Raw genomic sequence first — 27,940 nt, forward strand, 5'->3', positions numbered from 1 at the left:
TCAGCCACGTCCCGCCGTGAGAGGGGGCGGAGCGAGCGTGCGCAGCGGGGCGCGCGCAGGCTCCACAACCCAGCCGGAGCCGCCTGCGCGCATCGGCGTCCATGGCGGGTAGCTGCTGAGGTGAGGGTCGGGTCGGAGGAGGAGTATTCTGCCAGGACAGCCTCACCGCCCCGAGAGTCTAGGGACTCCGTCCGCCCAGGCGCGGCCTCAGGGTCCCCTGCGGCCCAGGCCCCTCTTTGCATCTCGACCCACCTGGCGCTTGCCCCAACCCGATCCGAGGGCCCGAACCTTGGACCAGCCCCACTACCCCCGGCTGCCTCCTGCCTTGGCCACCGGTACAAGGGAACTACCCGGGGCAATTGAGCCAGAGGGGTAGGGTGAGGGAAACAGAGGCGGAGCCGCACTTTAACTCCACCCCCATCCCCTGAGGCCGTGCCTCGCTGCCCGGGCTGCAAACTTTATCGTCCCTGAAGTTGCGATCTTGGCTGAAGAGAAGGGACTGGGTGAATGGACGCGGCGCAGCTGGGCAGGGGTGGGAGTCACGGCTGGAAGGCGGCGTCCCTTCCCCGCTGGTACCCGTCACGGGGCCCTTTAAGGGCCAGCCTGCTGCACGTGAGCGGCTCCAGGAAGCTGGCGCGACAGCCTCCCTGAAGCTCGCTGGGACCAGCCGGAGGCAACCACCCTGGGGGCTCGAGAGGGGGCCTGGCGTGCCCACGGTCGGTGGTAGGGGCTGTTTCGGGGCCTTGTGCGGTGGTTGGAGCCCTCCTGGAAGAGGGCTCTGCAAGATCAGGGCTAAAGAGCAGACTTGGTGAGGCCGAGTTTGGCTTCTGATTTCCGCGAGGGGAATGAGGACGTGGTGAGGGGGCGACCTTGTGATGAGGGGGAGTTGTCTAGAGGCCCGGTGGGGCAGGTGCCTGGCTCAGTGGTGGTGGTTTTCTTTCTGCCCCCAGCGCTGGAGCACTTGGAACACCTGGTCCTTGCCTCGCTGGACGCCATGAGTTGCTAAAAGTGAGCCTGGCTTTTCAGGTGAGCTGTCCCAGCCCTCCTCCCCTCGCCGTTGAGTATGGGGAAGCTCTGGGCCCTCGGCTTTATTTCCCCCCTTTCCTGAGACTTCAGGAGATGAGAGGAAGAGAAAGGTGGAGCTAAGTTCCTTTGAGGTGACAGGGAGTGTGCATCTCACAGGGCAGATCAGAGAGAGGGCAGGTCGCTCCCCAGGCAGCTGGGAGAGCTGGACACCCGAACTTCCAGCTGGGAGCCTTGACTTCAGAGAAGTCCAATGTGGGTGCAAGGCAAGGGCTTTTCTGGAAACCCTGTCGCGAGGGAGGAGAGAGAGAGAGGAAAGGGGGTCCTGGGATCAGACTTCCTGGGCTCCGTTTGCCTGCTTGTTGGTCTGTGTCTGCTCAGTACCTGCGTGACCTTGGGCCAGTCTCGCAGCCTCGAACCACAGGCTTCCTGACCTGTATACACCTGGTTCTGAGGATGAACGAAGTAGCTGCGCTTCAGCGTTTAGACGATGCGTGGTGTGTAGTCAGTACTTGGTGAGAGAGCCATCGTCGTCGTGGCCATCGTCATCGTGGGAGAAAGTAGGGGTGAGACGAAGCGGAGGCAGGGAGTGCGTCCAGTCAAAGGTGCAGGGGCAGGGACAAGGTGGGGCGAAAGCCAGGGAGACATCTCAGCGTCTGGCACTGCTGCATGCACGTTGCCTCCAAAGACAGTATTTTGGCAAAAAATTTCCGGCACAGAACCCACAGGGAACAAATGACTCCACCGAGCGAAGTTTTCCATCGGGCTGAAGTGTTGACCTTCAGCTCCCAAACTTTTAAGTTTTAAATAGTTGGGGTCCCATGCTTCCCTTCCTTTTTAAACAGGCTTCTCTGCCCCGGGATGTCTTTTCCCCGGCCCCTCGGCTCCAGATCTCCGAGGGAGGGTCAGGCCTCTGCCCCAAGGGCTCACCCGCCAGCCTGAGGCCTGTGTTGTGTCCCTGGGCCTGTTCCTGGATAGTCTCTTTGCTGCTGCTTCTCCCCGCCCCACCCCCCAATGAATGTCTTTATTCTTTGTACTGTATGAATAGGAGGAACAGGAAAGGCCAGTGGGGAGGATGCAGACTTGAGAGGTAAATGACCTACACACAAAAGGGAAAAGGGTGCCTTTCTGTGAACTGCCTAGTACAGGAGGTGGGGTGAGGAGATCAAAACCACAACAGTTAAATTCTAAACACCTGGAGCTGTTGGGGTGGGAAGGGACCAGGCAGCAAGGGGTGTGGTCCTTCCACCCTCAGGCCAGCCCCCCTGCTTTAGGAGATGAGACAGGAGTAACTCCCTCCTCCCCCTGTTGTGTCTCCACTCCCAGCGGCCTCTTCCTTTCCCTCGCCGTTTCTGATCTATGGGCTGAAAACGTGGGACGGAGCGGCTCCAGTCTGGGAGGTGTCGCGCTGGACTTTGTTCCTGTTTTGGTCTGGTCTCCTCCGTTTCTGGGTAACTGAGCTTGCTGGGTAGCAAGACTCCTCGGGCCACACGCACTTAGCCCAGGAGAGTTTCCTGTGAGTCTCTTCCTCCAGCACATTCCCCCCTGGCCTTTTGCTCTTCGGGGCCTCCCTGTTCCTCATGAGCGTGTACCCTCTGGCCCTGGCTTGTAGTTCGGCGCTCCCCCCACCCCCCACCCCGCCCCTGGCCTCCGGCAGTGGTCCTTGAGCCTCGAGGAGGCTGGGCAGGTGTGTGCCTTAGCTCTAGGAAGGAAGAGGCATGTGGTGGGGAGGTAGGCAGACTGACAGCTGGTCCATCCCGGGGGAAGCTGGTCAGGGCTGGGAATACGTCCCTGGCTGACTCACTCTTGTGCCCTCCATGACTCAGTTTCCCAAGGTGGGACCAAGGCCGCCAGCTGACCGGCCAAGCAGCCCTGAGAGCCTCAGTGATTGTGGTTAAGAAATAAGGAGGCCTGTGGCTTCAGTCATCCTTTGTAGCTGCCTTCTAGGTCACTGTGTGTAAACACCTTGGCCACTCCTCCTGGGTCAGAGCACCCAAGGCAGGGCTGAGGTTGGGCCAGAACTGGCTGGCGGGCAGGTGGGCACCTTGATCGGGGCAGGCTACCAGCCTCCCGTCTCTCCTGTCTCCTCTGCAGCTGCCCTGGGGTGTGGCATCGGGGCACAGAGCCATGTCGGACCTGCTACTCCTGGGCCTCATCGGGGGCCTGACTCTGCTGCTGCTGCTGACGCTGCTGGCCTTTGCCAGGCACTCGGGCCTGCTGGCTGGGGTGGCAGTGAGTGCCGGCTCACCCCCCATCCACAACGTCACTGTGGCCTACAAGTTCCACGTGGGGCCCTACAGTGAGACGGGGCGGCTTTTCACAGAGAGCTACAGCGTCTGCCCTAGGCTGCGCTCCATCGCCGTCTACTACGACAACCCACACCTGGTAAGGAGCCCTCTGTGCCCGGCTGGACTTCCGCTGCGTGGACGGACATGGGGCCGGGCTTGTCGGGTTAGGGGCATTTGGGTTTCTAAGGAAGCGGTGGGAAAATCTGAGCTGGCCCTGCAAACCACCTCCTATCTGGGCTCAAAGCTCCCTCCAGATGTAGCCTGGGCCTCTGTTCCCTCGTAGGAGTGTGCTGGTTTTCTCCTCGCCCAGGTCTGATTCCCCGGGCTCAGGGCTACCCATGGACCTCTGAGTGTGGAGGACCATACTACTATGAGTCCCTAGCCTCTGCCTGGGCTTTGGTCCCCTGCCTCATCTCCTTGTCGTCCCTCCCTCTTTCATCCCCATGTGAGGCCAGTGCTCCAAGACCAGGCCTTTCAGATCCTGCCCTGTGTCTGGGGTCATAGCATGTTACTTCGGTGCCTTCCTTCATCCAGCGCTCTGCTGCAGTGGCAGCTTCCCCAGAATTGAGACAGGAGGCCCTGGGCGTGAGTCCCAGCCCTCCAACCACTCTGTGACCCCTGGCCCAGTTATCAGGCACTACTTTGGACATCAAGCTGCCTGGTTTGGAGGAGGCCTCGGGAGGCAAGTGGAGCCAAGTGAGCTGCCCAGAATGTCTGAGATGCTGGGGTCAGAGACCAACCCAGCATCACTGGCACCTGTGGGCGTCTGGCGGGACTCACAGCTTGTAGTGAGTCAGGGCTCACCAATGCGGCCTCTTGCCACGCATGGGTGGTGCTGCCCGTAGCTGCACGGGCTGGCAGCTCTGCGAAGGGCTCTTCAGCCTCCAGCCCTGAGCCTTGGCAAACCAGACATTTGGAATCCCCAGCTCTGATGTCCTCACCTGGTGAGCTCCTGTAGGCAAGGCCTCCAGCCCATCCATTGTCTCCTGACCAGGCCTCCCTGGGGCACCCGTCCAAATGGGTGTGCTGACTGCCTTCTGTGCCGGGTGCTGCTCGACACCTGCACTCTGGAGAGCAGCAGACGTGGCCCCACTCTTGGGAAGCTTCCTGTGGTTGGCAAGTCAGCCCACACAGATGAGCCTCCAGCAAGGTGCTGTGCTCAATGCCCGCAGAACTCTGAGCTGCGGGTTTGGAGGAGGGCACCACAGGTCTGCCAGGAGGCCCCGAGCTAGGTCTCAGCTGGGCCTTCTGCCACGAGTAGAATGTTGCTGTGCCGGGAGGGCCTCCTGGCTAAGGGAACCACAGCAGCCAAAGCCTGTAGATACAGGGCGACGGGAGAAGTGTAGCTAGGAGCCCTTTGGTGGGTGGAGAATGAGGTAGAAGGGTCACGGGGCCAGGCAGTGGAAGGTACAGCAGGTTGGAAGAGAAGGTGCAGCACAGTTGGCCACCTGCAATTTAGGAAGCTACCTGGATGGCAGGTGGAGGAGGGGGGGAGATGAGGCAGAGGAGCTGTTGATGATATTGGGCCGGGCCCTGTGAGAGGTGATAGCCTGGCTGAGGGATAATAGACATCGCGGTTTCGAGGTCACGTGGCTGGGAGACAGCACTAAGCAGGGTCAAAAGCCCCGGGACCCCAGTGAGATGGGGCAGGCCTGTGGGAAGCTCCTGGACATGCTGCCCTGTGGAGGTCTCTTGTGTAAGTCCCTGCTACACCTGCCCAGTTGGAGTCCTCTGGAAGGCTCAGTGAGAGTGAGGAGTGTCCTCACAGCCGCCTCGTTCCTGCCAGCCAGTCTGCCCAGTCCCTGTCCCGAAGCAGCACGTTGCCTCTCGGGTTGGAGGTGCTAGTTCCTGGACACAAAAGGCGGCAGGTGCCCTGGGGAGGTGGGGATCAATGCTGGAGGCTCGTCCAGGGAAAAGTGAGATAGAAGAACCCTGGCAAGGGGCACTCTCACATAGCCTGTGGGCCCAGCCCCTGCCTCCAGGCAGCCCACCATGTAGCCCTCCTATAGGTGTAGTAGACCCTGTAGGCCACCAGGGTTGGCTGCATAGGCCTGACTTGGGTGCCAGTTTGAGGACCCTATGAGTCTAGCCTGGGCCTACCACCTCAAGGCCAGCATTTTGGGGGTTCTGGGTTTGTCTCTGCACTGTCCTGCTGTGTGGTTTTGGGCACATTACCTCACCTCTCTGAGCCTCTATTTCCTCATCTGCAGAGTGGTGTTAAAATGCCTGCTTCATCAGTAGGCTGGCTGGGGTTAAATTAAATGACATGGGTGAGGCCTTCACCCACACCTGGTCCTCCATGGACATTTAACAGCCACAACAAAAAGGGTGGAGAAGACACTCGGGCTGCTGAGGTGTGTGGACAGGTTCAGCTGAGTGCCTGTGACCCAGGCCTAAACCCAGGGCCTGACAGTGGACGCTTGGCCACAGAGGATGGCTATGCAGGTAAACATGGCCCCTCTGATCCTGTCCCTCCCGGGTCTGGGTCACTCCAGAAGACACCTGTGTCCCCATTCAGAGTTGGGTCACACCCTGACCCCTGGATGTGTCAGGAATGCTTACTGCCGCCCGCTCTGGAAGCCGGCCAGTGCACTCCCTGCCCAGCCCTCCCGGTGGCTGCGGCCATCCTCTGTGAGGGCCTCTGGAGGAGGGGACGGCAGGCCAGACAGCAGGAGTGGGGTCCCCGTCTTACACAGTTCACGTGTTCTTTTTTGTTTCTGTCCAGTAAATACCTGTGCCTCTCTGTGCTGGACCCTTGGGCACTGTGGGGACCGAGGATCCCAGCCCTTGGACCCGAGCTCTTGGTATGAGGGAACCAGGGGGAGAGGCCCCGTCCAGGCCTGAGGGAGCCTAAGAAGCCAGGCCTGGTGCTCCCGAGGCCACTGCCCCCTGCAGTGGCCACGTGGGGCCACACTGTGGCTCACAAAGGAAGGGACAGGCTGTCAGATGAGCTGTTGGAGCCCCCCTACTCACGCCCCCCACCAGCTCTGCACAGTAGGAGCCAGCACCTGCTTCTCTGTGAGTGTGGGAGGGAATGAGGCGCTTGCAGCCTCAGCCAGTAGAGCAACGAGTGACCAGTGGAGAGCTGGCCACCTGCTGTGGATCTGCTCGCCCCATGAGTGGGCATGCCCCTTCTAGGCCTCAGCTCCTAGCTCAGCTGGCCAGGGCGAGGCTGCTTCCTGAGAAAGGCCTGGTGAGGCCTCACCTGGGCCAGCTGTGGGCACAGGAAGTGACTCAGGAAAGGGTACCATCGAGGCAACATCATGTCAATGGCTGTGGACATGTTCACATTGGAAGCTGCTTGAGCCCCTATGCCCTGGACATAAGGCAGGCAGGTAGGCAGGTAGGCTATTGCATGTATGTCAGTCAGCCCCCTGTCCTGCAGTTCTGGATGGGAGGAGGCTGCAAGGTCTGAGTGAGTGGTTCTTATGGGGCAGGAGGAAGATGCTCTTCTCTACCCGAGGGCCCTGGTGGAGGGGGTGGGGGAGGAGCGCATGGCAGGAAGTGGACAGACCCCAGCAGTGTCTCGTAGGTGTCCCTCTCCTTCCAGGGCCCAGTGCTCGTGGAGTGCAGCCATTTCCTCTTCTAAGTACTGGGGGTGGGGGAGAGCAGTCCCAGAGTCAGTCACTGACCTGTCATCCCTCCCTCCTACCAGAGCGCACGCGGGCGCGCACACACGAGCAGACGCACACAGGTCCAGTGTGTGCGGCCCTGTCCCTGTGTGGCTAGAATAGGGTCATAAGTCCAGTGCACTCAGTCCGGCTGGGCACCTTGGGTACAGGAGAGGGAGAAGGAGCTGGGAGGACCCTGAGTGCCTCCCTCGACCCTGCAGCTCTGGCCTGTGGACGGGCCCTAGTGGCTGAGCTGCTGTCATTGTGCCCATTGGTCTGTCCTGTTTGCCAGCCTGGCCCTCCACCTCTGGCCACACCCTCTGCTGCTGCCACCTCCGCTGCTGTTTGGGGCTTAAGCAATTGGCCTACCTGCTCTTGTGGAGAACCTGGCTGAGGCGCACGGGGCAGGGCAGCTGGCTCAGTACCTGGCACAGGCCTTATGAGAGGGTACCTGCCTTGGGCGTCAGTGGGCCGGGGCAGCTGGCAGTGCTTGGGTTCTGCCATTTGCAGCGAGACTGCCACGGACACTCCTTCCTTCCCGAGTCCACTGAGAGGCAGCCTGGGGCTCCCTAGTCAGTAGGGGCTGAGACTGGTAAGAATTCTGCCCAGGCCTGTCAGAATTTTTGTGAGTGGGCATGGGGCCCCTGCCCTCCTCGGAGGTGCTGAAGTTGCGTGGAGCAAAGGAAGGGGTGAGGGAGTAGCAGGTTCAGGGTGGAGTGTGGGCTGGGCTGTTGTTCCTGAGTGCCTGGCCATTCCCTCCCCTCCAGCCATCTCCTCCCCCAGATCCCCCTAGTTGATCTTCACATGGAGAGTGGGCCTTTGCTCTGCAGCCAGTTCACTGTGTGGAGCAGCCCTGGAAAGGCAAGCCCCTCTCTGCCCAGCAGAGCTCCCTTTGGGAGGGAGGAGAGGCGAGGTCTGAGATGAGAGCACTTTGGGTTTGAATCAAGACGTCACTTGGTCTGAAAATGCCTACCTCGGGGCTTTCGGTTTTTAGGGGGACTAAACACTGACGATAAGACCCAGCCCCCAGCCCCTAACAGATGCTTAGCACTTCTGGAATCCTCAGCTTCGGAGGGCCTTGTACCACCTGGGACATTGTACTTGTAGGAACCCTGCCCCTGGCCTGGTGCCCTGAAGGTTGCCTAGGCCATGGAGGGGCACAGCATAGGGAGAGGGCACTGTGTCTTCCCATTCCTAGCCTGGGCCCATTTCTCAGGCTCCCAAGTGGCTGTGGGCCGTTTGGCACAGGTCTGGAGCTGGTCTGCCTTGGTTCGAGTCCTTACTCCATCACTGCCTTGCTCTGCAGCCTTTGCTGAATAGCTTTGCTCTCTGAGTCTCAGAAACAGAGTTAGTAACAGTGCCTGCTGCTCAGTGCTGTGTGGATAGTGAGCTGATGCGCAGAAGCTAGTGACTGGGGCAGGTGGTGGGCACCTTGTCAGGTCCCAGCTGGGGCTGGGGTTACGCTTGGGGGTGAAAAGAGGGAGGCTGGAAGACTTCTAGGTGGAAGCTTCCAGAAAGCACCTGGACCCCCCTTTGGAGGTGGGCATCCTGCTGACCCCCCTGCCCCAGCCTGAGGCACAGGGCCCTGTCCTCCAGCCCGGGGTCTGCACTGCCTGCACCCTGACACTAGCCCATCCCACTGTGCCTTTGGGCCCCAGATGCTCGGCGAGGTTTGGCCTGCAGGACCCAGGAGCGTCACTCAGCCTGCCGTTCACCCTCCAGCCGTGCTCCCCAGAGGCACCCGTGCAAGTGACAGGCACTACCCTACCCTTCTTACCACCAGGGCTCTGGGCTGGGCGGGCTGGCCATGTCTGCCGAACCCAGGACTTGGGTTTGGTCTGAGCCGGCAGACACCGTTTTTCCTTTCTGATTCCTGGAAGACAATCGATCTTGTCCACTTTCCAGACGCAGTGAGGTCTTGACCATGCAGGGACCCTCTTCACTGTGGCCTCTCAGCGGGGTCAGCAGGGTCCTGAGAGGCCTTTCCAGAAGGGACAGTGGGGCCAACCGGTACCCGGCAACGCCGGACTCCAAGCAGGACCTCAGTGTGCACTTCCCATCTCACCTACAGTGCTCGGCCTCGGGGGCCTCCCAGCCTCAAGGAGGGGCCCCTCCGGTGTGTTCGCCATGAGGGCAGGTTCTGAGTGGGCCTGCTCTTGCCCAGAGTTTTGGTGGGTCGCCACTGCCGGTCTCCCTGGTGTGGCTCTTTGCTGGTGCTAATGCTGGTCCAGCTCTTCTGCACACAGGTACCCGGAGAAATGACTTCCACAGGGGTGGGGGCAGATGGGAGCAGGCAGGTGGAATTGGGAGGCCCAGGCTGACCACCTGAGGCCAGGCCCCAATAAACCCAGATGGAGGGTTTCTAGCCAGCAGAACATTCCCACCTTCCGGGCCCTCTACAGCCTCAGCGGGCCACTGCCCTGGAGGTGGGCTGGGCTTCCCTGGGAGCCCAGGGAAGCCTTCCTCTGCCCCCAGACCAGCTTGGCCTAGGGCCTGTTTCATCTCCTTGCGGGTGTCTGGTTCGGCTTCCTCCCAGCTCCAGCTTGGTATGAGGCTACTTAACTGGAGGTAAGCTTGCTGAGCAGCCTCCTAGGCTGCCCCTTTGTCATTGGCCAGGGCAGTGGAGGGCGCAGGAAGTGTCCTCTCTTGTGGACTTGAGAGGATACTCAGGCAGGAAGGGAGCACCTGGGCGCCAAACACCTGTCAGGTCTCGGAGCCCACCTCCTTGTTAGCTGCTCCCCTGTCCTGTGACAGGAGCTCCTCCCCTCTCGATGTGGGGGAGGGGGGCTTGCCTAGGGAAAGTTTCTGTGTGCACGTCTCCACACGCCCCTACTGTCACTGAGCACACAAGAACGCCCAGTGTGTGCGAGGTCCTGGGCTTTCTGCTGGAGGCCCCGAGTGGTGGGGCATCATTGGCTACAGTGCAGCCCAGAGCCTGCTCCCTGCGGGCCTGTGGGGTCAGAGAGGCAGAGCTGCTGGGTGGGGGGCCATTGAAGGCTTTGAGGAGAGCTGAGCTGAGTCTTACCGGGCAGGTGAGTTTCCGTGGTAGAAGGGACTCTGGGTAGATAGGGTGAGGAAGGATGTTCCAGCAGAGGAAGTAGCTCACGCAAAGGCAGGAAGCTCAGCAGGGCAGGGCATGTTTGGGGACCTACAGATAGTGCCGCGTGGGCCTGTGCAGGGCGCGGTGGCAGAGGAAGCCGGCCGGGCGGGCCGGGCCAGAGTCTGGGTTTGTCTCTCCCTCTGCCACTCAGACCTTCATTGGGTTTCACGCCCCCCCACCGCTGGTACCTGGGGATGTAGAAACGGAGTGCCAGGTTAGTGCCCGGCCTGTCATGCTGGGCTCAGGGGTTCCATCCTAGGGGTGAACTGGGAGCCATGAGAGTTGTAAGCTGGATTGCTACTGGTCTTCTAGTGCCTCCTGGGGACTGAGGAGGGTGTTGAGCTGCTGAGTGATCCCCAGAGAGACCCTAGGGCCCCAACCCAGGTTGAGAGATGAGGAAGTGACCTTCCATCCATGTTGCCATGTAACCTGTGTTGTACAGCCCAGGTTGCTAGGGTCAGGAAGGTGAAGATGGGCTTTGCAGCTGGCACTGACCCTGTGAGAACCTCCTTTGGGGCTTTCCTTCCCCAAGTCTTCCCCTGTGAGTGGGGAAGTGGCACCATCTAGAGACCGCAGGTGGAACTGCAGCACCTCTGCCAGGGTGGGAGGAACATTAGGCCAGAGAAGTGGCCTCACTGCAAGGCCGACTTCCTGTGTGAAGGAGTTTGTAGCACAGTGTTGGGTGTGGGGGGTGAGGTGCCACTGAGCCATCCTAACAGGCTCCTCAAGAGGATATTTGAACGTGAAGGACAGGCAGGGAGGAGCTACATGTTCTGAGGTTTGGGTGGATGGGCATTCTAGGCCAGGGGTCATTTGTGTGGCCTGTGTCAAAGCTGCTAATGACCGACTACAACTTTGGAGCTCTTGCTGGGTGTTGGGCCAGGCGGAGGCATCATGCAGAGTATTGAATACGGCAGTGCAGTAAGCAGATGTCAAGGAGGTGGGGCTCCGAGGAACCAAGGGAAGGGTCCAGGATCATAGGACCCAGGGCCTGCCTTTTCCCAGAAGTTGCAGTTCTGACCACTGTACCCTGTTGCCAGCCACTAAAGCCCTGAGCTAGGCTTAATGATGTAAGATTTTCACAGGACAGCAAGGGACTAGAGCCACAGAGAGCTGGGGTGATCCCAGAGACTGCGTGCAGGTGAGAGCCTGGAGTCAGGGCCCAGGTGCCAGGTGAAGGGGAGCACCAAGGACAGGGCTAGGATGGCCAGAGTAGAGAGCAGAGTGGGCTGGGAGACCTCCAGGGGACTGTTGTTGGGGTTTGAAAGAGGCCAGAGGAAGGGCAGAGGCAAGAACTGGTGAAAATGACTTCACCCGCTGGGAGGGGGGCTGGGGAGAGGACAGAGGGGATTGCAATGTAGGGGCCCTGCATCCAGGTGTGGAGGGAAGCCAGGGACTGAGGTCTGCGGTGACTCTCTTTGATTCAGGAGTATGTGCCTCTGGGGGGCCAGCCCAAGGGCTGGTACAGACTCAGGTGGCAGCAGGTGAGACCCCCCTGGGCCCCTTGCCACTAGGAGGAGCAGCAGGTGCTGGGCTTCACAGGCCTGGGGTCAGGCCTAGGAAGTGTCAGGACTCACAGAGGCACCCCACCTGGATGGGTTCTGTGGGAGCCAGGGGAGGGAGGGGAGGAGAGTGCAGCAGAAGTTCTAGGAGCCCAGAGAGATCAGGAGGGACCTGCATCTCTGGCTTAGCCAGGAGAGGGCAGGGCCTGGGGTGGGGTGTGGGCTATAGGGGTTGTTAGGAGGCCTGGGTGGTACCGGTGGCCCTGCCTGGGGGACGGGGAAGAGGACCTCTCACAGTTTCCTCTGCAGACCAGGGTTCAGCCCTACCTGGCATCCTTCAGCGCCAGTGCAGGCAGCCCGGGGCTTGGCGTGTTGTTGGAGGGATGAGTGAAGGGATAGGGGGCCCTGCAATGGGGTGCCCCAGGCCGGGGCCACAGGGAGGCCCCACCAGAGCAGCAGTTTTCTGTCTGGGACGGGCAGTTCTGCCAGGCCCGAACTGGCACAGAACCCCGGAGGCAGGAGGTTGGAGGGCCCCCTTCCTCTACCCAACATGGACCCCTTGCTCTTCCTCTCAGGTGCCCCCTGAGAAGCGCCGCTGCGCAGTGGGCAGCATTCTGAGTGAAGGCGAGGAGTCGCCCTGCCCGGAGCTCCTCCAGCTCTACCAGAAGTTTGGCTTCAAGGTGTTCTCCTTCCCGGCACCCAGCCACGTGGTGACAGCCACCTTCCCCTATACCACTGCCCTGTCCATCTGGCTGGCTACCCGCCGTGTCCATCCTGCCCTGGACGCCTACATCAAGGTGAGCTAGGCCTGCGTGTGTGTGTGTGTGTGTGTGTGTGTGTGTGTGTGTGTGTGTGTGTGTGTCAGGGAGTGGGAAGTGGCAGCCTGGGATGGAGAGGCAGTGTTGGGAGGCCAAATGGGGCTCTCATGGGACAGGTGCCTGTGGGGTGAGAGGATGGGCAGAGGCTGCTGGCATCTCTGCCAGAGGCCTGAGACCAGAGTGCGGGCCCTGGAGGGTCTAGCACAGGCACAGGGAGTGCGTTCAGAAACCCAGCCTGACCAGTTCGGCTCTGGCTCGGACCAGCGACATGCTTAGCTGCTTGGCCCCTGCTCCAGACTCAGGCAGATGGACAGGCCCACCCCGCCCCCCGGTGCAGGAGGCCTGTAGAGCAAAGGCCTGAGGCTCCCAGCGGCTGGCAGGCCCCTCGTGTGCGTGTGGTGGCCATGGTCCTGCCTCTGCGTGGGCTCGAGTACTTGGGTCCCGAGCCCAGGCCAGGGTGGCAGCGGCAGGCCTAGTGCCCTTCCGCCCCCCATCTGGGTTGGCAGCACCGCAGACTGCTCGGAGGAGCAGGAGAGCCCGCTGCCGGGGGATCTGATGGGGTCTCTGCCCACAGATTTTTTTTTTTGACTTTCCTTGTTCTGCATCCCTCTTTATCTAAAACATTTTGGGAACTTGGGTGCTGGGGCAGTGACCCCAGTTTTGGCTTCGAAGGATCATTTAGTCACCTCCACTCAGCTGTGTTTATCGAATGTCTGGGTGTGAGGTACTGTGCTGGACACCATGTGAGATGTTGGTGTGTAAGAGGGGCATTTACAGTGAGGTGTGGGGAAGGTGACAAATGTCAGGCAAGAATGGGATGCGTGCCAGGAAAGAACCGGGTGAGCCAAGGCATGGGCGCAGCTTGGACCAGGGGTCGGGGACAGCCCCTCGGAGGAGTGCTCTCTTGGGCAGGCCCAGAAGAGCCCTCGGGGAGGGGCAGGGGCTCCGAGCAGCACAGAGGGAGAGCAGGGGTCCGCCCACTGGGTCAGCAAAGTCCGAAGTCCCGAGGTGTTTCAGCAGGAGAGTGACAGGACCTGGGCCAAGCAGGCCGTCCCAGCCCTGGGGGGGGGGGGAGGGCAGCAGTCGAGGATCATGGGGGCTGCCGTAAGCCCTAGCATGGATGGGCTCAGACCGAGACCGTGGCTGTAGAGAGGCAAAAGGGTGGATGGAGATCTACCGTCTCTTTGGGGGTAAGGGTAACACATGGACTCTGGGTGGGCTGGTTGTTGGGGAGGGAGGGTGTGGGAGGAGTCCCAGGCTTGGGTCCCCTGAGGCCTAAACAGAGGGGCGCATGTACGGTGTGCTGTACTGAGTCTGGAGAGCTGACGGGGGGCCTGGTTCGGGGGGCAGCCGGCACTATGGGCTGTGTCAAGGCAGCAGAGTCTGGAGCTCAGAGAGGGTAGGGCTGGTGCGCGAGTTTAGGGCCCTGCTGACAGCACCCGCCCTAGGCCGCAGAGGGCGAGGCCAGCGTGGCTGGGGTTGGAGCGCAGAAGAAAGTCAGTGGGAACATGAGCTCTAGCAACTTCATTCTTTGTTCCTGAGCAGCTTGGGCAAAGGGACGGGGCCTCGGTGATGGGCATGGGGGCGCAGAGAGGCCCCAGCTCAGGGGGCACAAGACTCTGGCGTCAGGACCAGGAATGAGTGAGTGGGGCCCTGGGTCGGCAGCCGTGGCCTGGGCAGTTGAGGTCAGGAAGAGAAGGAGCAGGAGGGCTGCTAGCACGGTCGGGCAGCGGCACAAGGGACACTGAGGCGGCTTTCTCTGGGAGCCAGAGGGTGGCAGCCAGAAGGGTGCTGGCAGGGTGTGCGTGCCTTGGGGAGGGTGGGGCAGGAGGTGGGGGCTGGCTGGTTGTGAGGGCAGAGAGGGAGGCCTCAGTGCCCAGGGCCGGTATGTGTCTCCTGGGGGTGGGGGGCTTGCCCAGCTCACCCAGGGAAGGGCTGGGTGTGGCATCTTCGGTTCTTCGTGTCGCCCTCCATCCAAGGGCCAGTCCACAGGGGCACCCCTGGGAAGAGGCTTTCTGGGTTCCATACCTCCGAACGCGTGCGTGCCATGTGGCGTGGTGGCGAGCAGCTGAGCCCCAAAGCCTTTTCTGGCTCCAGGGTGTCTATTTTTAGATACCTTTGTCCAAATTTCCCGGCCCCTGACAGCTTCACAAGTGGCCTGGTTTTGACGTCACCTCTTTGATGAAAGCCCTTCCTCCCCGCTCCTCCTCCCCCCACCCCTAGTCAGCTGTGCTCGGGCTTGACTCTCCTGGGGTGGAGGCAGGGGCAGGGGGAGTGCCGTCCTCTTTCCCAGCCTGAGACAGGTGGCCAGGGGTAGTGGGGAGAGCAGAGGTCTTCTCCAGGGATATCTGGCCACCAGCTGGGGGAGAGATGCCAGGCTGCCCACCTGGAGTGTGGCTCAGGTGCTATGCTGGGTGCTAGAGGCAGGGGTCTCTCTGCCATGTGTTTAGCCTGACCTGGCGTCTTGGGGAACAAAGCCAGGTGACATGAGGAAGGGACTGGCTCTGCTTTTGGTCTCAACCTGCACTGGACAGAGGGTGGCTCTGTGCCCCTCTCAGCCCCAGCGACAGAGAGAAGAGACCAGACGCCTCCTCCCACACCTGCCCTCAGCCCCGCCACCCTGGGACCCAGGAAAGGAGGCTGCAAATGAGATTCTGTGCTCCTCTGACTCCCAGCCCTGACAGCTGGCTGCCTTCAACTTCGTGAGCGCGCGCGCGTGTGCGTGTGTGTGGGGGGGGGGGGGGGAGTGAACACGCACGCCCTTTTCCTCCACCTCGCTGGCCTCTCTCTGGCTCTGAGGCTGGCTCTGCTGTGGAGGGGCTGCACAGGGAGTGACGGCAGCCTTGGCTTTCTGTTTCAGGATGGGGAGGGGTGGCGGGGAATGGTCTCAGGCAGTTGCAGAGGGGCCTGAGCCTAGGGCAGGATTGGTCTCCTGGGACAGCGAGGTCTTGGGGGTCACTGTGAGGGACCTGAAGAGAACCATTTGTCAGGCCCCTGTGGGCACTCTCGAAGGGCAGCTGTATCTATCCCAGCATCGTGGTCTGCGCAGCAGCCCCTAGCCCAGATGTCAGCCCAGAGCAATAGAAAAGGCCCCCAAATTCACCGCAGCGGGGGCCGGTCCTAATGAGAAGGTCGGGCCCACGGAGGAGCCAGGGCAGGGCGAGGAGCCCAGGGATCCTGTATGTGGGATGGTGTGTGAGCGGCCCCTGGGCTCTGTACCTGGCTCCTGTCTGTCTGTGCATGTGTCAGGGGAGGTTGCAGACAGTGTGAGACTGGCAGCCAAGCCCCCCTGTGCCTGACTTCCTGTCAGCCGAAGGTGGTCTTCTGCATAAAACCCCCTTCCCCAGGGCCTCTGCTTTGCAGGAGTTTTCAGGGGGAGGGTCCTGATGACGTCTGGGCATCTTCTCCAGGTGTGGGGGCGCACAGGGCCTGGTGCTCGTGGAGGCTGGTCGGCTGGGAGGTGCTGGCAGGCCCTGGAGGTCGGAGGTCGGCTCTTTCTCCACAGAATGGGAGAGGAACTGGGGCAGGGGAGTGTAGTGAGCCAGCAGACAGATCTCATGTGCTCTGTCTTTACACATTCCGTCACTTGAGCAAAATGCCACTCACCCAGCACCTCCACCCTGCTACAGACTTCGCTAAGTATTTCCTGTCTACTAAATCCTACTGCCCCAGGTCATCATGGCACCCAAGAAGATAATCAGCAATCATTGAGTGCGCAACCAGGAGGGGCCGCGGGGTTGGTGGGGTTGTCCTGCCAGGGGTTGAAAGTGGCCAGGGAGCCCAGACCATGGCTCCCAGTCTGCTCTAAGCAGGAGCCCCGGGCTCTGCTAAGGTGGCGCCTTGGCTGGAAGCCAGGCATGTGGGGCTGCAGGCAGACCCCAGCCTGCTATGAGCAGAGTGGCTCTGCCTCTGGGTGTCACTGTCTGAGCTTCTGTTCAGAGGAGTGAATGGCTGCCCTGATGGAAGACAAAGCTTGGAGTGTCCCCTGAGGAGCTCCACAAAGGTGACAGACACCGAGGGGGAGATGGCCCCGATTTTATATCCCGTGGGGGGCATTCTCGCCTGGACTCCTGCGGCCAGGCCGGGAGCAAAGGCAGGAAGAGCCCGGCTGCCTGTGTGCCCAGCAGGCACTCGTCAAGGGCGGCTTGGTGGCTGCCCTGGGCACAGGAAGCAGCTGCTGCATGTGCCCCCCTGGGCCTCCTGTCCTCACCCTGAGTGAGGTGGACACAGCTGCCTTCCCAGGTCCCTGCACTGGGGCTCAGTGGCCAGCTCACTTACCAGTGCTGCCACCTGCCCGTCAGCCTGCCCCAGCCTGGGGAGGAGGCATTCTCAGCAGCGCCAGGGCTTGGGGCTGAGTGACACTCCCCCAGCCACAGAGTTTAACCATGCCAGGGGCAGGGTGGTGGGTAGGGAAGGATGGGATGGCTTCACTGGGAGAGGCAGTGTGACCTCGGGGTGGGACAGTTGGGCTGAGATTAAAGGATGGGCAGCATTCTCCAGGTGGGAGGGCAGGGCAGGTTCTGTGTGTCCACCCCAACTCCAGTGCTGGGCAGGAGCAAGAGTTTGGCTCCAAGAAACAAGGCTGCATCCTGCAGGCTCTGGGGAGCCACTGGTGAGTCTGAGCAGATGAGTGACGGGTCCAGGCTGGGCTTCAGAACAGGCTTGAGCAAGGGAAGGGGGGAGGGAGAGCCAGAGGCCACAGCCGAACTCTGAGCAAGGGAAACAGGAGTTCGCCAAAAGTAGCATTGCCTCTACTCCCATATACCCCAAGCTTAGAGGGCCCCTACTCCCATCGTGCCCTGCATGTGGAGACGTGGGGGACCCACGGGAGGCCAGACCTCGCCCCTCCACCGACCTGGGCCCTGGAACCTGCTCCTCAGCCTCTCTGGCTTCATGCCTCCCCACACCCCTGCATCAGGACCGAGAGCACAAAGCCAGCCTTTGCTGGGGCGGGCGTGGGCACCACTGCTCTCGAAATACCAGCTCAGATATGGTAGCTTGGCAGCCCCACAGGACCCCGGGGGCTGAGGCTTTTCTGGATGGTGCTGTGGGGCTGGGCCGCCACCGATCCAGAGGGAGCCTTCCTCCCCAGGCAGATGGGACTTGCCGGGGAACTCTGTTGCTGTTCTTCAGAAAGCTTGGGGTTCTGGGAAAGAGGAGGGGAGATTCCGAGGAGGGGGCTTGCCCTGCAGAGCAGAACAACTCTGCCCTCAGACGAGGGGAGGCCAGCTGTCTGGTTATGACAAGAAGGGCTCCGCTGGGGGACCGGGGTTGGAGGTGCCAGTCAGAGGTGGGACACCTCCACCTTGCCCCACACTCACCACCTTGCCCGCTGGCTCTGATTCCTCTGGCTCCCAGAGGCCTGGCCTCACGCCTGTCTGCCCCGAGTAGCCTGCCTGCTGCTGGGCCATCAGTCGGCAGCATTCTGTCAGCTTGTGGAGTCAAGGCCCCAGGTTGCAGAGAACAGCTGGTCCTGGGGAGAGTGGGGGGGCTCTGTGGAGCCCACCTTGGCATTGGCATCACCCTGGAGGACCTGTGGAAGGGAGAGTGGTGGGAGGCCAGGACGGAGCCCCATGGGCTCCGGGAGGCAGAGCTGGCCTGAGAGGCGGGCGGGTTGGCCATTCAGGCTCCTGGGGTGGCACAGCATGGGGGCTTCTGGGGCGCTGAAGGGCATCTGTCCCCTGTGCCCGCTTACAGGCAATCACCCTCCCTGCTTCCCCGAGGCCCCCTCGTGGGCCACCCAGGGAGCCGGGCTTGGGCGCGCAGGGATATGAGCAGAGGTGTAAATTGCATAGCGGGCTGCCGGCTCCGAGGTGAAAATGAAACGTCTTCAGGCAGCCGCAGCAGCAGGCCCTGCGCCGGCGCAGCGACGCCTCCCGCCCGCGCCCTCACACCTCCTCTTCCCCAGGCTCCTGCCCAGGCTGCTCTCCTCTGCCGCTCAGGGGGCCCTAGGTCGGCGGGGGCCAGACCCGCCCCTGGAGGGCCTTCGGCTCCTGCTTCCAGTATGTTTGTGACTGTCTGACCTGTGTGCAGAAAAGTGCGCTGCGCTTTCCTTAATTCTGTGACTTCAGTGTTTGTGGTGGTTTCTCCATTGATTCTCTTGGTTTTTCAAGTGCACAGTTGCCTTATCTTTAAGTAATGGTAATTTACCTTTTCCAGTTCCTCACGTCTTTAGATGCTCTGTGTTTTGATCTCTTTCTCTTATTGTTGGGGGGATCAAGGTCCAGAGAGAAGCCGCCCGCCCCTCAGGAGCTCTTGCAAGGCCCTGGGCTCATTCCTGGAGTTCTCTACGTCTTCCCGCCCTCTCTCTGCCCTCTCTGGCAGGCAGCCCCCTCTCACTCCTTGTCCCCTTTGCCTGTCATTTTCAGAGCTTTGGGCCCTCCCGCTGTGCAAGGGGAGGGTGCTCGTCAGCCCTTCTGCGGCTCCCCTGCAGGTGTACACTCTGGGCCAGTAGCTGTCGGGAGGCCCAGTGCCGGTGAGAGAGAGAGCCAGGGAGAGGGCAGTTAACAGAAGCTCCTGGCAAAATAATAGCAGTGTGCCGCGTTCCCACGGTGGCCCAGCTGTGCTTCTCCCCTCACTTCACATCGCTTCTCGCATGCGATGCAGACCAGCTGCCAGAGGGGCTCCCAGGGCCTGAGCCCCCACTTGCAGGGACTGCTGTGTGCAGGCGCGTACGCGGTGGTGTCTGTGTAATTAAAAATGAGCATGCCTCACTTCACCCACTGCATTGACGCCGCCACCTCGGGTGGCGTGCGACAGCTGTGTGCTGGCCGTGGGGCTGCCCAGCTGTCCTCCCTGGCGTGGACGGACAAGCAGGACTGGGCAGCTCAGGCTGAATGGGGCGGGCAGGGCCCCTCACCCCAGTGAGGTGGGAGGTGAGGGGCTGTGTTTGGGGAGAACTCTCGGCCCTCCCTGGGCGGAGATGTGTGACCCAGTCCTGGGCCTGCACCCATTGCCGCCTCCTCTTAGGGACTGGAGGTCACTTAGCTCTGTGCAGGCCTAGCCTTGAAGCAGCCTGGGAGTTGGATCCACCCGCAGTCCCCACCGAGGGCTTGACCTCTTCTACCCCCACCCCTAGCTGAGGCAGGACACCAAGTGGGGATAGTTCAGGTGGTTCTTCTCTCTCTCCTCCCACCACCCCTCCCCAAGTTCAGTAAGAACTGGGGGGAACCTTGGCTCAGCATGCCAGGTTGGCCTTTTTACTGGAACCCTGAGCTGCATGGGCTGAATGCTTCACCCCACCCAGGGGATGAGCACCACCTGAGGTGAGGGGAAGGGTATGGAATGACCCCAAAGTAGGTGGGGCACCTGTGTGCACTGCTCTCTGCCCTGTCTGCCAGCTCTCCTGGGGAGTGGGCTGGTGTGGGTGCAGGGTGCGGGGGCGGGGAGTGCTGGTGCCTGAGGTCCTCTGGAAATCCCTGCATGGGGTCCCGTGCCCCCCCATTTCTGCCTGTGGGAGGCCCAGGCGGGAGGGAAACCTCGGAGGTGTGACTCGGGGCTAGAACACCTGAGTCGGTTTCCTGTGGCTCCTGGCAGCAGCTTGGCCCCCTGAGCGGTGAGCGGGCTTCGTTCTGTTCGATGGGGAGGGCTGGGAGCAGCTGTATCTGCCCCACCTTGGGGTAGGGACTTGTGGTCCCCTCAAGCCTGTGTGTGGGGGTGAGTTGCCCTGGGTTTTGGCCTCATCAGAGGCCAGTGGCTTCGGTGGCCAGAGCAGGTTCCCCTGTCCCAGTGACGCTTCCTCAAGCCTCTGGCTGGCTGGACCGTGGGGAGGGTGGGAGGACTTCAAGCCCCTCCCCCCACAGGACCAGCCCAGTGTGGCATTGACCTGGTGTCCTCGGCTCTGGGCAGTCTGCTCTCCCAGTGCTCCCAGGGCCAGCTGAGGGAGAGGCAGCTGCCCTTGTCTTCCTTCACTGATTGTCCAATATTTACCAACTCGTGGACATGCTGCTTGTGCCGCAGCTCCTGCTGGGCAGCCAGGGCCTAAGCTCCGGCCCCTCTGCCCTCAGAGGCTGTGCCTGACTGGGAGGGAGAGGCCTCGTCCTCTCTGCCTGATCCCTTAGGGATAGGGCATTTGGCCAGTCCTGCCCCCACCCTCCGTCCCCAGTGGGCACAGCTCGGAGAGGGGTCTCCCAGGAGAGGCTGCAGGGACATCTCTAAGCTGGTCCCTCACTATGGGCCTGAGTTGGAACTTTGTGCCTCTGCCTTTATGCCCCTAAGCGAATTCTGACAGGACCCAGCAAATGTTAAAGTGATTTGGGGCTGAGCCGTCAATGAGATTTTAATTAGCTCCACGCCTCATTCCAACAGGAGTGCTGAGTGCTGGGGCCTCCAGGTGGTGGGGGCGGGGCTGGGCGGGGCTGGGTGGGAGGCTGCCCCTCCAGGGACCAGGGGGCTGGCTTGGGTGGCTGATGCTCCCTGTGTGGGAAGTTGTGAGGAGCCGGGGAAGGAGGGACTGTGTAGCCAGGCCACAGTTTCCTCTCCCTCCTCTGTCTCCCCTGTTCCTCTGTTCTCCCTGATGGCTTTGAGATGAAGGCAATGGCAAGGATGGAGGATGCAGTTTCCATGGTAACAGGGCTGTCCACAGCCAGGCAACTTCAGAGCTGGGCTCTCCGGGAGGAGGCAGATGCGCAGAGCAGCCACAGAACTGCCTCCTGCCTGCCAACGAGGGGGCTGGCAGAGCAGGTGGCTAGGGCTGGCTGCCTGGCGCCGCCCACCCTGGTGCCCAGCTCTGAGAGGAGGGTGGAAAGAACACTAATCCCTCTGTCATCCCCGTTGCTTCCAGAAGGGAAGCTAGGCCATCTCAGGTGTTGGCAGAGCTGGAGTGGGGCGCTGTTGTCCTTGGGATTTCTAGAGGAGCACAGGCTCCTTGGGAGCGTCCCCCAAAGCCAGCTGTGCAGAGGCCTTAATGGGTCACCAGGTACCTGATGGCTACTGAGGCCCTTTTCCATACCTTCAGAACGCCCAGAGCATGGGGGTGCCAGTGAAGGCCGTGTCCCGAGTGGGTTCGGGGCCCTTTTCCCTCGTCTTCCCTCTGGCTACCAGGGAAGGATCTGGACCTTCAGGGAGCCACCTGGCCTTGGTGACATGACCCGCTTCACTGAGAGGGGCTCAGGTTCAGCAGATGCTGACCCCTGGTGCTGGTATTAGAAGGGTCCCACAGCCTGGGAGTGCCTGCTTTCTGGTGTGTTCTTGTTCATCCTCTTCTTGAGGACCAGGCTGGGGAGAGTGTGTGGGCAGGTAGAGAAGCGGAGGCAGCCATCAGCTGCTCAGAGGTAGGAGGAGCTGGGGCCATTGACTCATTGGATGGCCTAGGGAGTGCATAGCTGGGCAGAAAAGAGTGGACTCCAATGATTAAAAATAATGACCTTCCTTCACTGACCCTGGAGGTGTCAGGGCAAGGGGGCCCACTCCGCCCGGAGTCGCCCATGGGGTCAGAGGCTGAGCTGCAGTGAGACCTGGGCCAGAGCGTCCACCGCTTCCCCACCTGACTTGAGAAGTCTTCTAGGCTCGCCCCTCTTCCCTACTCCCCCTGGGCAGCTTGGCTCACCCTCTGCACTCGCTTTAACTAGAGGGGCTCCTCGACCAAGGCTCAGCCAAACAGGCGGACGTGTGGAGTCCAGGAGTGGCTTCTCCCCACCGCTGCTAAGTCTCTCATTACTGTTAAGTGAAAGGTCCATTTCAGAGCTCATGGCGAGAGCCAGCAGGTGCTATAAATAGCCACGTTGTGAAGGTTGGCGGGTGAGCAGGGACAGGTCAGAGCCTCGCGGTCATCTTAGTGGGTAATTGCTCTTCATTGCTGGAAAGGGGGCAGGTTCGGGAGCCAGATGCACTTGACCCTGTTCTGGCATGTATCTGTGCCCCCCTCTGCCTACACTGAAGGATGGGGAGCCTGGGTTCTGGGTCCAGGAAGACTAGACAGAGGGGAATGGAGTGCCTGTCCCAGCACTTGGGGCCCCATAGTGTCCAGTGTTAGATCTACTTGTCCTGTGTGCACCCCCAGCCTAGGGGCTAGCTCCTCCCCTTGGCTGAAACTCTGGGCTCTGGTGCAAAAAGGGCTGGGAACCAACCACATCTGAGAGTCTCAGAAGCTGGCGCAGACGTGGACTCCTGAGGGAGTGGGAGTGGGAGAGGGTTTCGCTGGCCCAGAGCCCCTGGCCAGGGCCTGTCAGTAACACGTCTGCCAGGGCAGGACTGGCGTCTGTGGGGCAGGCAGTGTTGTCCGGGGGTGGGGGTGTGGAGGGGAGCTCAGGGCCAGGCAGTCTGGGGTGGAAAGTCGGGCAGTCGGACCCTGGCTTGAGGCCCCTGTGCTGGGGTGGCCCAAGGTGCTAGGCGTCATGGCCGCGTGAGGCCCGGGCTGTCTGGGGCGGCCTCTCGGTCCCAGACGTGCACGGGATGAGCAGTGCCAGGCTCCTGGGTCCTTTTTTTTTTTTTTTTTTTTAATCCTCACCTGAGGATATGTTTGGAGAGAGGAAGAGAAAGAGAGAGAAATATCAATGTGAGAAAGAAACATTGATCAGTTGTCTACTGCCCACGCCCCGGCCAGGGTTCAAACCCACCACCTAGGTATGTACCCTGACTGGGAATTGAACCCACAAACTTGTGGTGCACAGGACGCTCCAACCAACTGACCACCTGGCCAGGGCTCCTAGGTTCCTTTTTTCTTTTTTTTTTTTTTTTTTAAGATTTTATGTGTTCATTTTTAGAGAGCAGGCACGAGAGGGAGAGAGAAACGTGGATGTGGGGGAGATAGACCCATTGGTTGCCCCCCACACCTGCCCTGACCGGGGACCGAACCTGCCACCCAGGCATGTGGCCTGACCTCGAGTCCAGCTGGTGACCTTTTGCCTTGCCAAACGACGCCCAGCCCCTGGAGCCAACTGCTGAGGGCCCCAGGGTCATTTTAATACTTATCCGAGGGGGTTGTCCCAAGGACTCCTGGGTCCTCGAACCACTGCCTCCCTGGAGTGAGGGGCTGTGCCCTTAGGGTGCTCTGTATGCCTCCCCCACAGGGGTTCGGGGTGTGAGGGACACTGGGGCAGGAGGCAGAGCCGGCACTGGGAGGTGTAAACAGCAGCCAGTCTCGGGACCCCTCGGACCAGAGGCCCACGTACGGCTCATTCCACCTTCTGCTCGTCTCCGACAAGGAGCGGAAGCTGTGTGCCCACCCTCGGCTGGAGATCTATCAGCAGGACCAGATCTACTTCATGTGCCCACTGGCACGGCAGGGAGACTTCTATGTGCCTGAGGTGAAGGAGACAGAGCGGAAGAGCCGGGGGCCTGTGGAGGCAGGGGACGCCCAGACGGACGGCGCAGGTACAGAGGGCCAGCAGCGGGGTGTGCCTGCGGGGTGACAGAGGGGCCCCCTCCCTGGCGGAGCTGCATTGTGGGTATCCGGGCTGACCTCGGCCAAGGAAGGAGGAGACCTGTATACCCAGGACCCACGGGCAGAGCTTCCTGTTCCCAGACACGAGGGGCTGTGGAGGTATGGATTCACACGTGTTACCCCTGGCAACATAGATACACAGGTTCTGCCCAGATTCCCTTCAGCTGTCGCAGGAGTGCCCTTGGAAACAGACCACAGACAGCTGGATGCTCGTGGGAGGGGCTGTGGCTGCTCGGGAAAGGTGTCCCGTGGGTGGGGCTCTCCAGGAAATGGGGTTGGCCCCGGGTCTGGAAGTAAGAAGGGGAGCAAGGTGATCTGTCCCCTAGAAGGGGTCCCCGCACAGAGCCAGCTGCTTTCTCCTTGCGGAGGAGCATGCGGAAAGCATGCAGAGGGGACAGGAGAGCGGTGCTGGCCCCTGCCCCCAGAGCTAGCCTTCCTGCCCCAGGTGCAGGCCAGAGCACGTTTGCCTGCTCTCAGCCCAGCCCCTGCCATGACCTCTTGTGACTGTGAGCTGTCCTCAGGGGCGAGGGGGCCTGCTGGTGACCACGCCCCAGATGGCCCCAGCTGCCCGCCTCTCGGCTGGGCCTGGGGAGCCTCGTGTGGTCTACAGGTCAGTGACCCCTGTCCGCCCAGGCTCCAGCGACAAGGTTGCCCTGGAGAGCATGTGCTGCCCGAGGTGGGGGGTCTGGGAGGCAGTCTGCGCTCCCTGGGGGCTGTGTCCGACACAGTTAGCTTCATCTGCCGCCTAATTACCTCCACGGGGTGCCACTCCCCCCGCCGGAGTGCCTGGCAGACACTCTTCAGTGCCCTGGCTGTGGGCACAGGATGTGGCCCAAGGTCAGCAGGCCCAAACAGTCACCAGGGCAGGAAGGGGGAGCACCTTGACCTTCCTTTGCCCCCTCACCCCCACCCCCACCATCTCTCCCCCTCTTTGGCCCACCTACCCACCCAGCCTCCTGCCCAAACACCACCTGCCAGGGTGCTGAAGGGCTGCTTGGTACCCACTGCAGCTGGCTACAGCTGAAGCTCCCACGCCCCTAGCTCCCGGCCTGTCCTCCCACCAGCCCGCCCGCCCACCCGCTCCCTGGTGTGGAGGCCAGGGGGTCTGCCCACCTCTGACAGGCTCTGCCCTGACGCCAGGGCGGAGTCTGGGTGTCTGCCTGTCAGGCACATGCCACTTGCATGGCACTGCATGGTGGGTGCCCGGCCGCCCAAGGCTTGGCCTGTCCCTGTCCCCCTCCCTGCTGGGGCCCCTCTTGGGCTGGGAAGCGAAAGGGAGTGATTGCTGCCTGGTGCCTGTCAATTCCTTGATGTATTATTTAGCTGCAGAAAGGGGATGAATATTTGATCTCTACACTGGCTGCAGGCAGTGGAGGAGGCGGGGGGCTGGGGTGAAGGTGGCAGCTTCATTCCCTGGCCCAGCAGCCCTGGGGGTTTAGGTGGGGTGCCATTTCCCTGCCTTGTTTCCTTTGCCAGAAATGTCCACATGTCCCCAGGGGCTGTCCCCTCCCAGCATGCTGAGCCCTGGCCTGATGAGGCACCCTGGGCTCCTTCCTCTGACCGCCACTAGTCCAGGTGCCGGGAGAGGGAGGTCTCCACACCTGGGTCCCCAGAGAGCTGGCGGGTGAGAGAACGTGACAATTGAATGGGGCCAGGGAGACACTGTCTCCTCTTTTGCTTCTGTCAGGCCTGCAGCCCCTGGGGCACTGATCATCATTTAAGGAGCCAATGAGGGGCCAGAGCCCTGACCCAGGGTCAGAGGGGACCACCCCCAAATCAGGGCGTGGCCCAGGCTCCCTCTCCAGTGCCTGCACCCTGGGAGCCACGCCGGGGTCCCAGCAGGAAGAGGGCCCTGGGCCTTGGAGCCTGGTCCTTCCAGGGCTCACAGCACCTCTGCCAGGAGGGCCCACAGGGTATCTTCTCGGGGCCAGGGGACTTGGGGAGCAGACTCCAAATTCCCCCACCCCTACCTGAGACTCCAGCTGAGGATCAGTGGAAGTTCCAGGCCAAGTCCAAATGCCAGGCAGCACCCCGCTGCGCTTGGCTGGGGCCTCATCACTATGGAGACAGGATCTGGGGAAGCTGCCCCACCCCTCACCTTCTGTGACTGGGATAGCTGCCCCTCCCTCTCACAGGCAAGGAGGCACACTAGCCTGCTGTCCACCTGGAGGCCTGCACTCAGCAGGCCTGAGCTCCTGGTCCCTCCTCACCACCCCCAACTGCTGCCAGTGCCTCTGAGCCTGGGAGATGAATCCAGGGGTGCGCCTAGTCAGGGCAGATTCAGGCCAGGCCGCTTGCCTGGAGCTCCCGTGGCTGTGGGAGGCCCCGGCTGGGGTGGGTGCGGCCCCTCAGCATAGCCAAGCACTGTCTTGGGCTCCTGGGGCCTCCAGCCGCGTGCTCTCCTGGCCCCTTCTGCTTCGTGGTCCAGCAGCCGTCAGTGGTCAGGGGCAGGGAAGGGCTCTGCTGGGATGACTGGGCAAGGGCAAGGGAGCCCTTAAGGTGCGTTGTCCCAGCACCCTGCTCGGTGCGTCCCCCAGAGGGGTTGTTCTCAGAAGTCTCCGTCCCACTCCTGCTCCAGCCGCCTGCATGTTGGGCACCAGGGCCAGAGGCAGGGGCCAGCTGACTTACAGCTTGTGGCTGCTCCCTGAGGAGCCCTGCTGGGGGGCGGGGGCTAGAGGGTAGGCTTCCTGGTCCTTCTCCCATCCCCATGCCTCAGGGACATGCGGTAGCTGGAGCCTGAAATGGGATGGAGGCGGGGCACCGCTTAGGTCTCTTTGTTCTACTCCCAGCGTCTCAGCTCCTGGGCTGAGTAGTCCTTAATGGACTGTTGGGGTGGGGTAGGCTTTGAGGGCGGGAGGCTAATTCGGGGTGGGGAGTGAGTGCACAACAGGCTGCCCTCCCTCTCCCTCCTCACTCCCTTTGCGGTGCCTTTGCAGAGCCTTTGTGGCCTGCGGCCAGGGCAGAGGGCAGAGGGTGGCTGGACCAAGCCCTCTGAGCCTGGCTGGCTGCACGATTCATGAGCATGCCGTGCATGCTGAGTCGCTGGGCCCGTGGCAGAGCGCTGTCCTCTCCCTGGAGGGGGGGCCGGGGTCTGAGCTAATCTGCACCCCTCTTCCCGGCCCAGGAGCTGACAGGACGAGTGACGGGAGCTCTGTGAGCCTGGAGGTGGGTCCTGGCAGCCGGGAGACTTCAGCTGCCACACTGTCCCCTGGGGTGAGCGGCCATGGCTGGGACGACAGTGACAACCGCAGTGAGCACAGCTACAGCGAGTCGGGCGCCAGTGGCTCATCCTTTGAGGAGCTGGACCTGGAGGGTGAGGGATCCCTGGGGGAGCCGAGGCCTAGTCCTGAGGCTGAGCCCCTGGGGACTCCCAAGTGGGCCCGGGAGCTCAGTACCCCTGAGAAGGGCGAAGAGTGACCCACGGCCCGTGGCCTCTGGTGCGGTCACTAGGAACTGATCAGACTTTTCGGCCCTCCTTCTCCTCCCCCTTCCCGGCCCAGGCTGGGCCGGGGTCTCAGGGGACCTCACTTCGACTGCCCTGGCCTCTAGCCAAGCCCTCTCCTTGCTGCCCTCTCGGCTCCCAGAGTCAGAGGGGCAGGGACTGTTCTGCACCCAGCCCGGGACTGTTCTCTCTGTTACATCTTTTCAGACTCACATTGGAGCTTCCAGGACCCAGAATAAAGCAAAAGATTTTCTTGTTTCACCTGGATTTGGGCTATGCATGTTTTTTATTCCACCCTGGGGAGCCCTGTGCAGACAGGCTGGGAGTGGGAGGCAGGAGGGTAGGGCCAAGAAGCAGAAGGAAGGGGGCCAGCCACCCTAGGCAGAAGGACGGGGGTCCCGGAAGCCCTCCACACCCTGCTCTGTGGCCCCAGTTGACAGCTACCCCTCCACCACTGCCCCGGAGGCTCCCTCAGGCTGTGGGGGAGCTGAGCACAGGGCGCCCTCCAGGGCCCGGGGGTGGGGCGCTCACAGCCTGCCTTTGTCTGCCTCCCAGGGATGCACTTGTATCTGTGGCTGGAGTGAGCTGGGCCCCTGCTGGCGCCTGCCCGGCAGGAAGACGTGCTTGCCCTGCCCGCTAGTGCCTGCGTCCATGCACAACGCCTCTGTGCGTGCCACCGTGGATGGGCCTGCTGCTGGTAGCCCTGGGGGCCGCCTGCGCCTCCGTGCACACTGGGCTGTGCTGCGTGTGTCCCCCTGCCCCGTGGTTGTGGT

At 61.7% G+C, this 27,940-nt stretch overlaps 1 protein-coding gene across 10 annotated transcripts; it reads left to right on the top strand.

The window, feature by feature from the left end:
• On the top strand, nt 1-27,434 carry TEX264 (testis expressed 264, ER-phagy receptor). Of its 10 annotated transcripts, none has more exons than XM_045199814.2 (7): nt 1-120; nt 951-1,026; nt 2,350-2,539; nt 3,118-3,408; nt 12,100-12,321; nt 23,487-23,655; nt 26,850-27,434. In XM_045199814.2, the coding sequence occupies exons 4-7, from the start codon at nt 3,151-3,153 to the stop codon at nt 27,140-27,142; spliced, it is 942 nt and encodes a 313-aa protein (XP_045055749.2). In that variant the 5' UTR covers nt 1-120; nt 951-1,026; nt 2,350-2,539; nt 3,118-3,150; the 3' UTR covers nt 27,143-27,434. The 10 variants fall into 10 exon arrangements, with proteins under 10 accessions (XP_045055749.2, XP_024421575.2, XP_024421577.2 ...); XM_024565807.3 differs by having other exon boundaries at nt 2,350-2,474; XM_024565814.3 differs by lacking the exon at nt 1-120 and adding an exon at nt 165-335 and having other exon boundaries at nt 2,350-2,474.
• Nucleotides 27,435-27,940: the final 506 nt, after the last annotated feature.

The sequence above is a fragment of the Desmodus rotundus genome, unplaced genomic scaffold, assembly GCF_022682495.2.
Source record: "Desmodus rotundus isolate HL8 unplaced genomic scaffold, HLdesRot8A.1 manual_scaffold_100, whole genome shotgun sequence".
NCBI classification, from domain to species: Eukaryota; Metazoa; Chordata; class Mammalia; order Chiroptera; family Phyllostomidae; genus Desmodus; species Desmodus rotundus.

What these genes read in the sequence shown, in the direction of transcription:
- TEX264 (XM_045199814.2), top strand. Translation starts at nt 3,151, where the DNA reads ATGTCGGACCTGCTACTCCTGGGCCTCATCGGGGGCCTGACTCTGCTG. An exon ending in CCCTGGACGCCTACATCAAG is followed by an intron (nt 12,322 to 23,486) that starts GTGAGCTAGGCC and finishes GTCTCCGACAAG; the next exon opens with GAGCGGAAGCTGTGTGCCCA. An exon ending in CGCCCAGACGGACGGCGCAG is followed by an intron (nt 23,656 to 26,849) that starts GTACAGAGGGCC and finishes TTCCCGGCCCAG; the next exon opens with GAGCTGACAGGACGAGTGAC.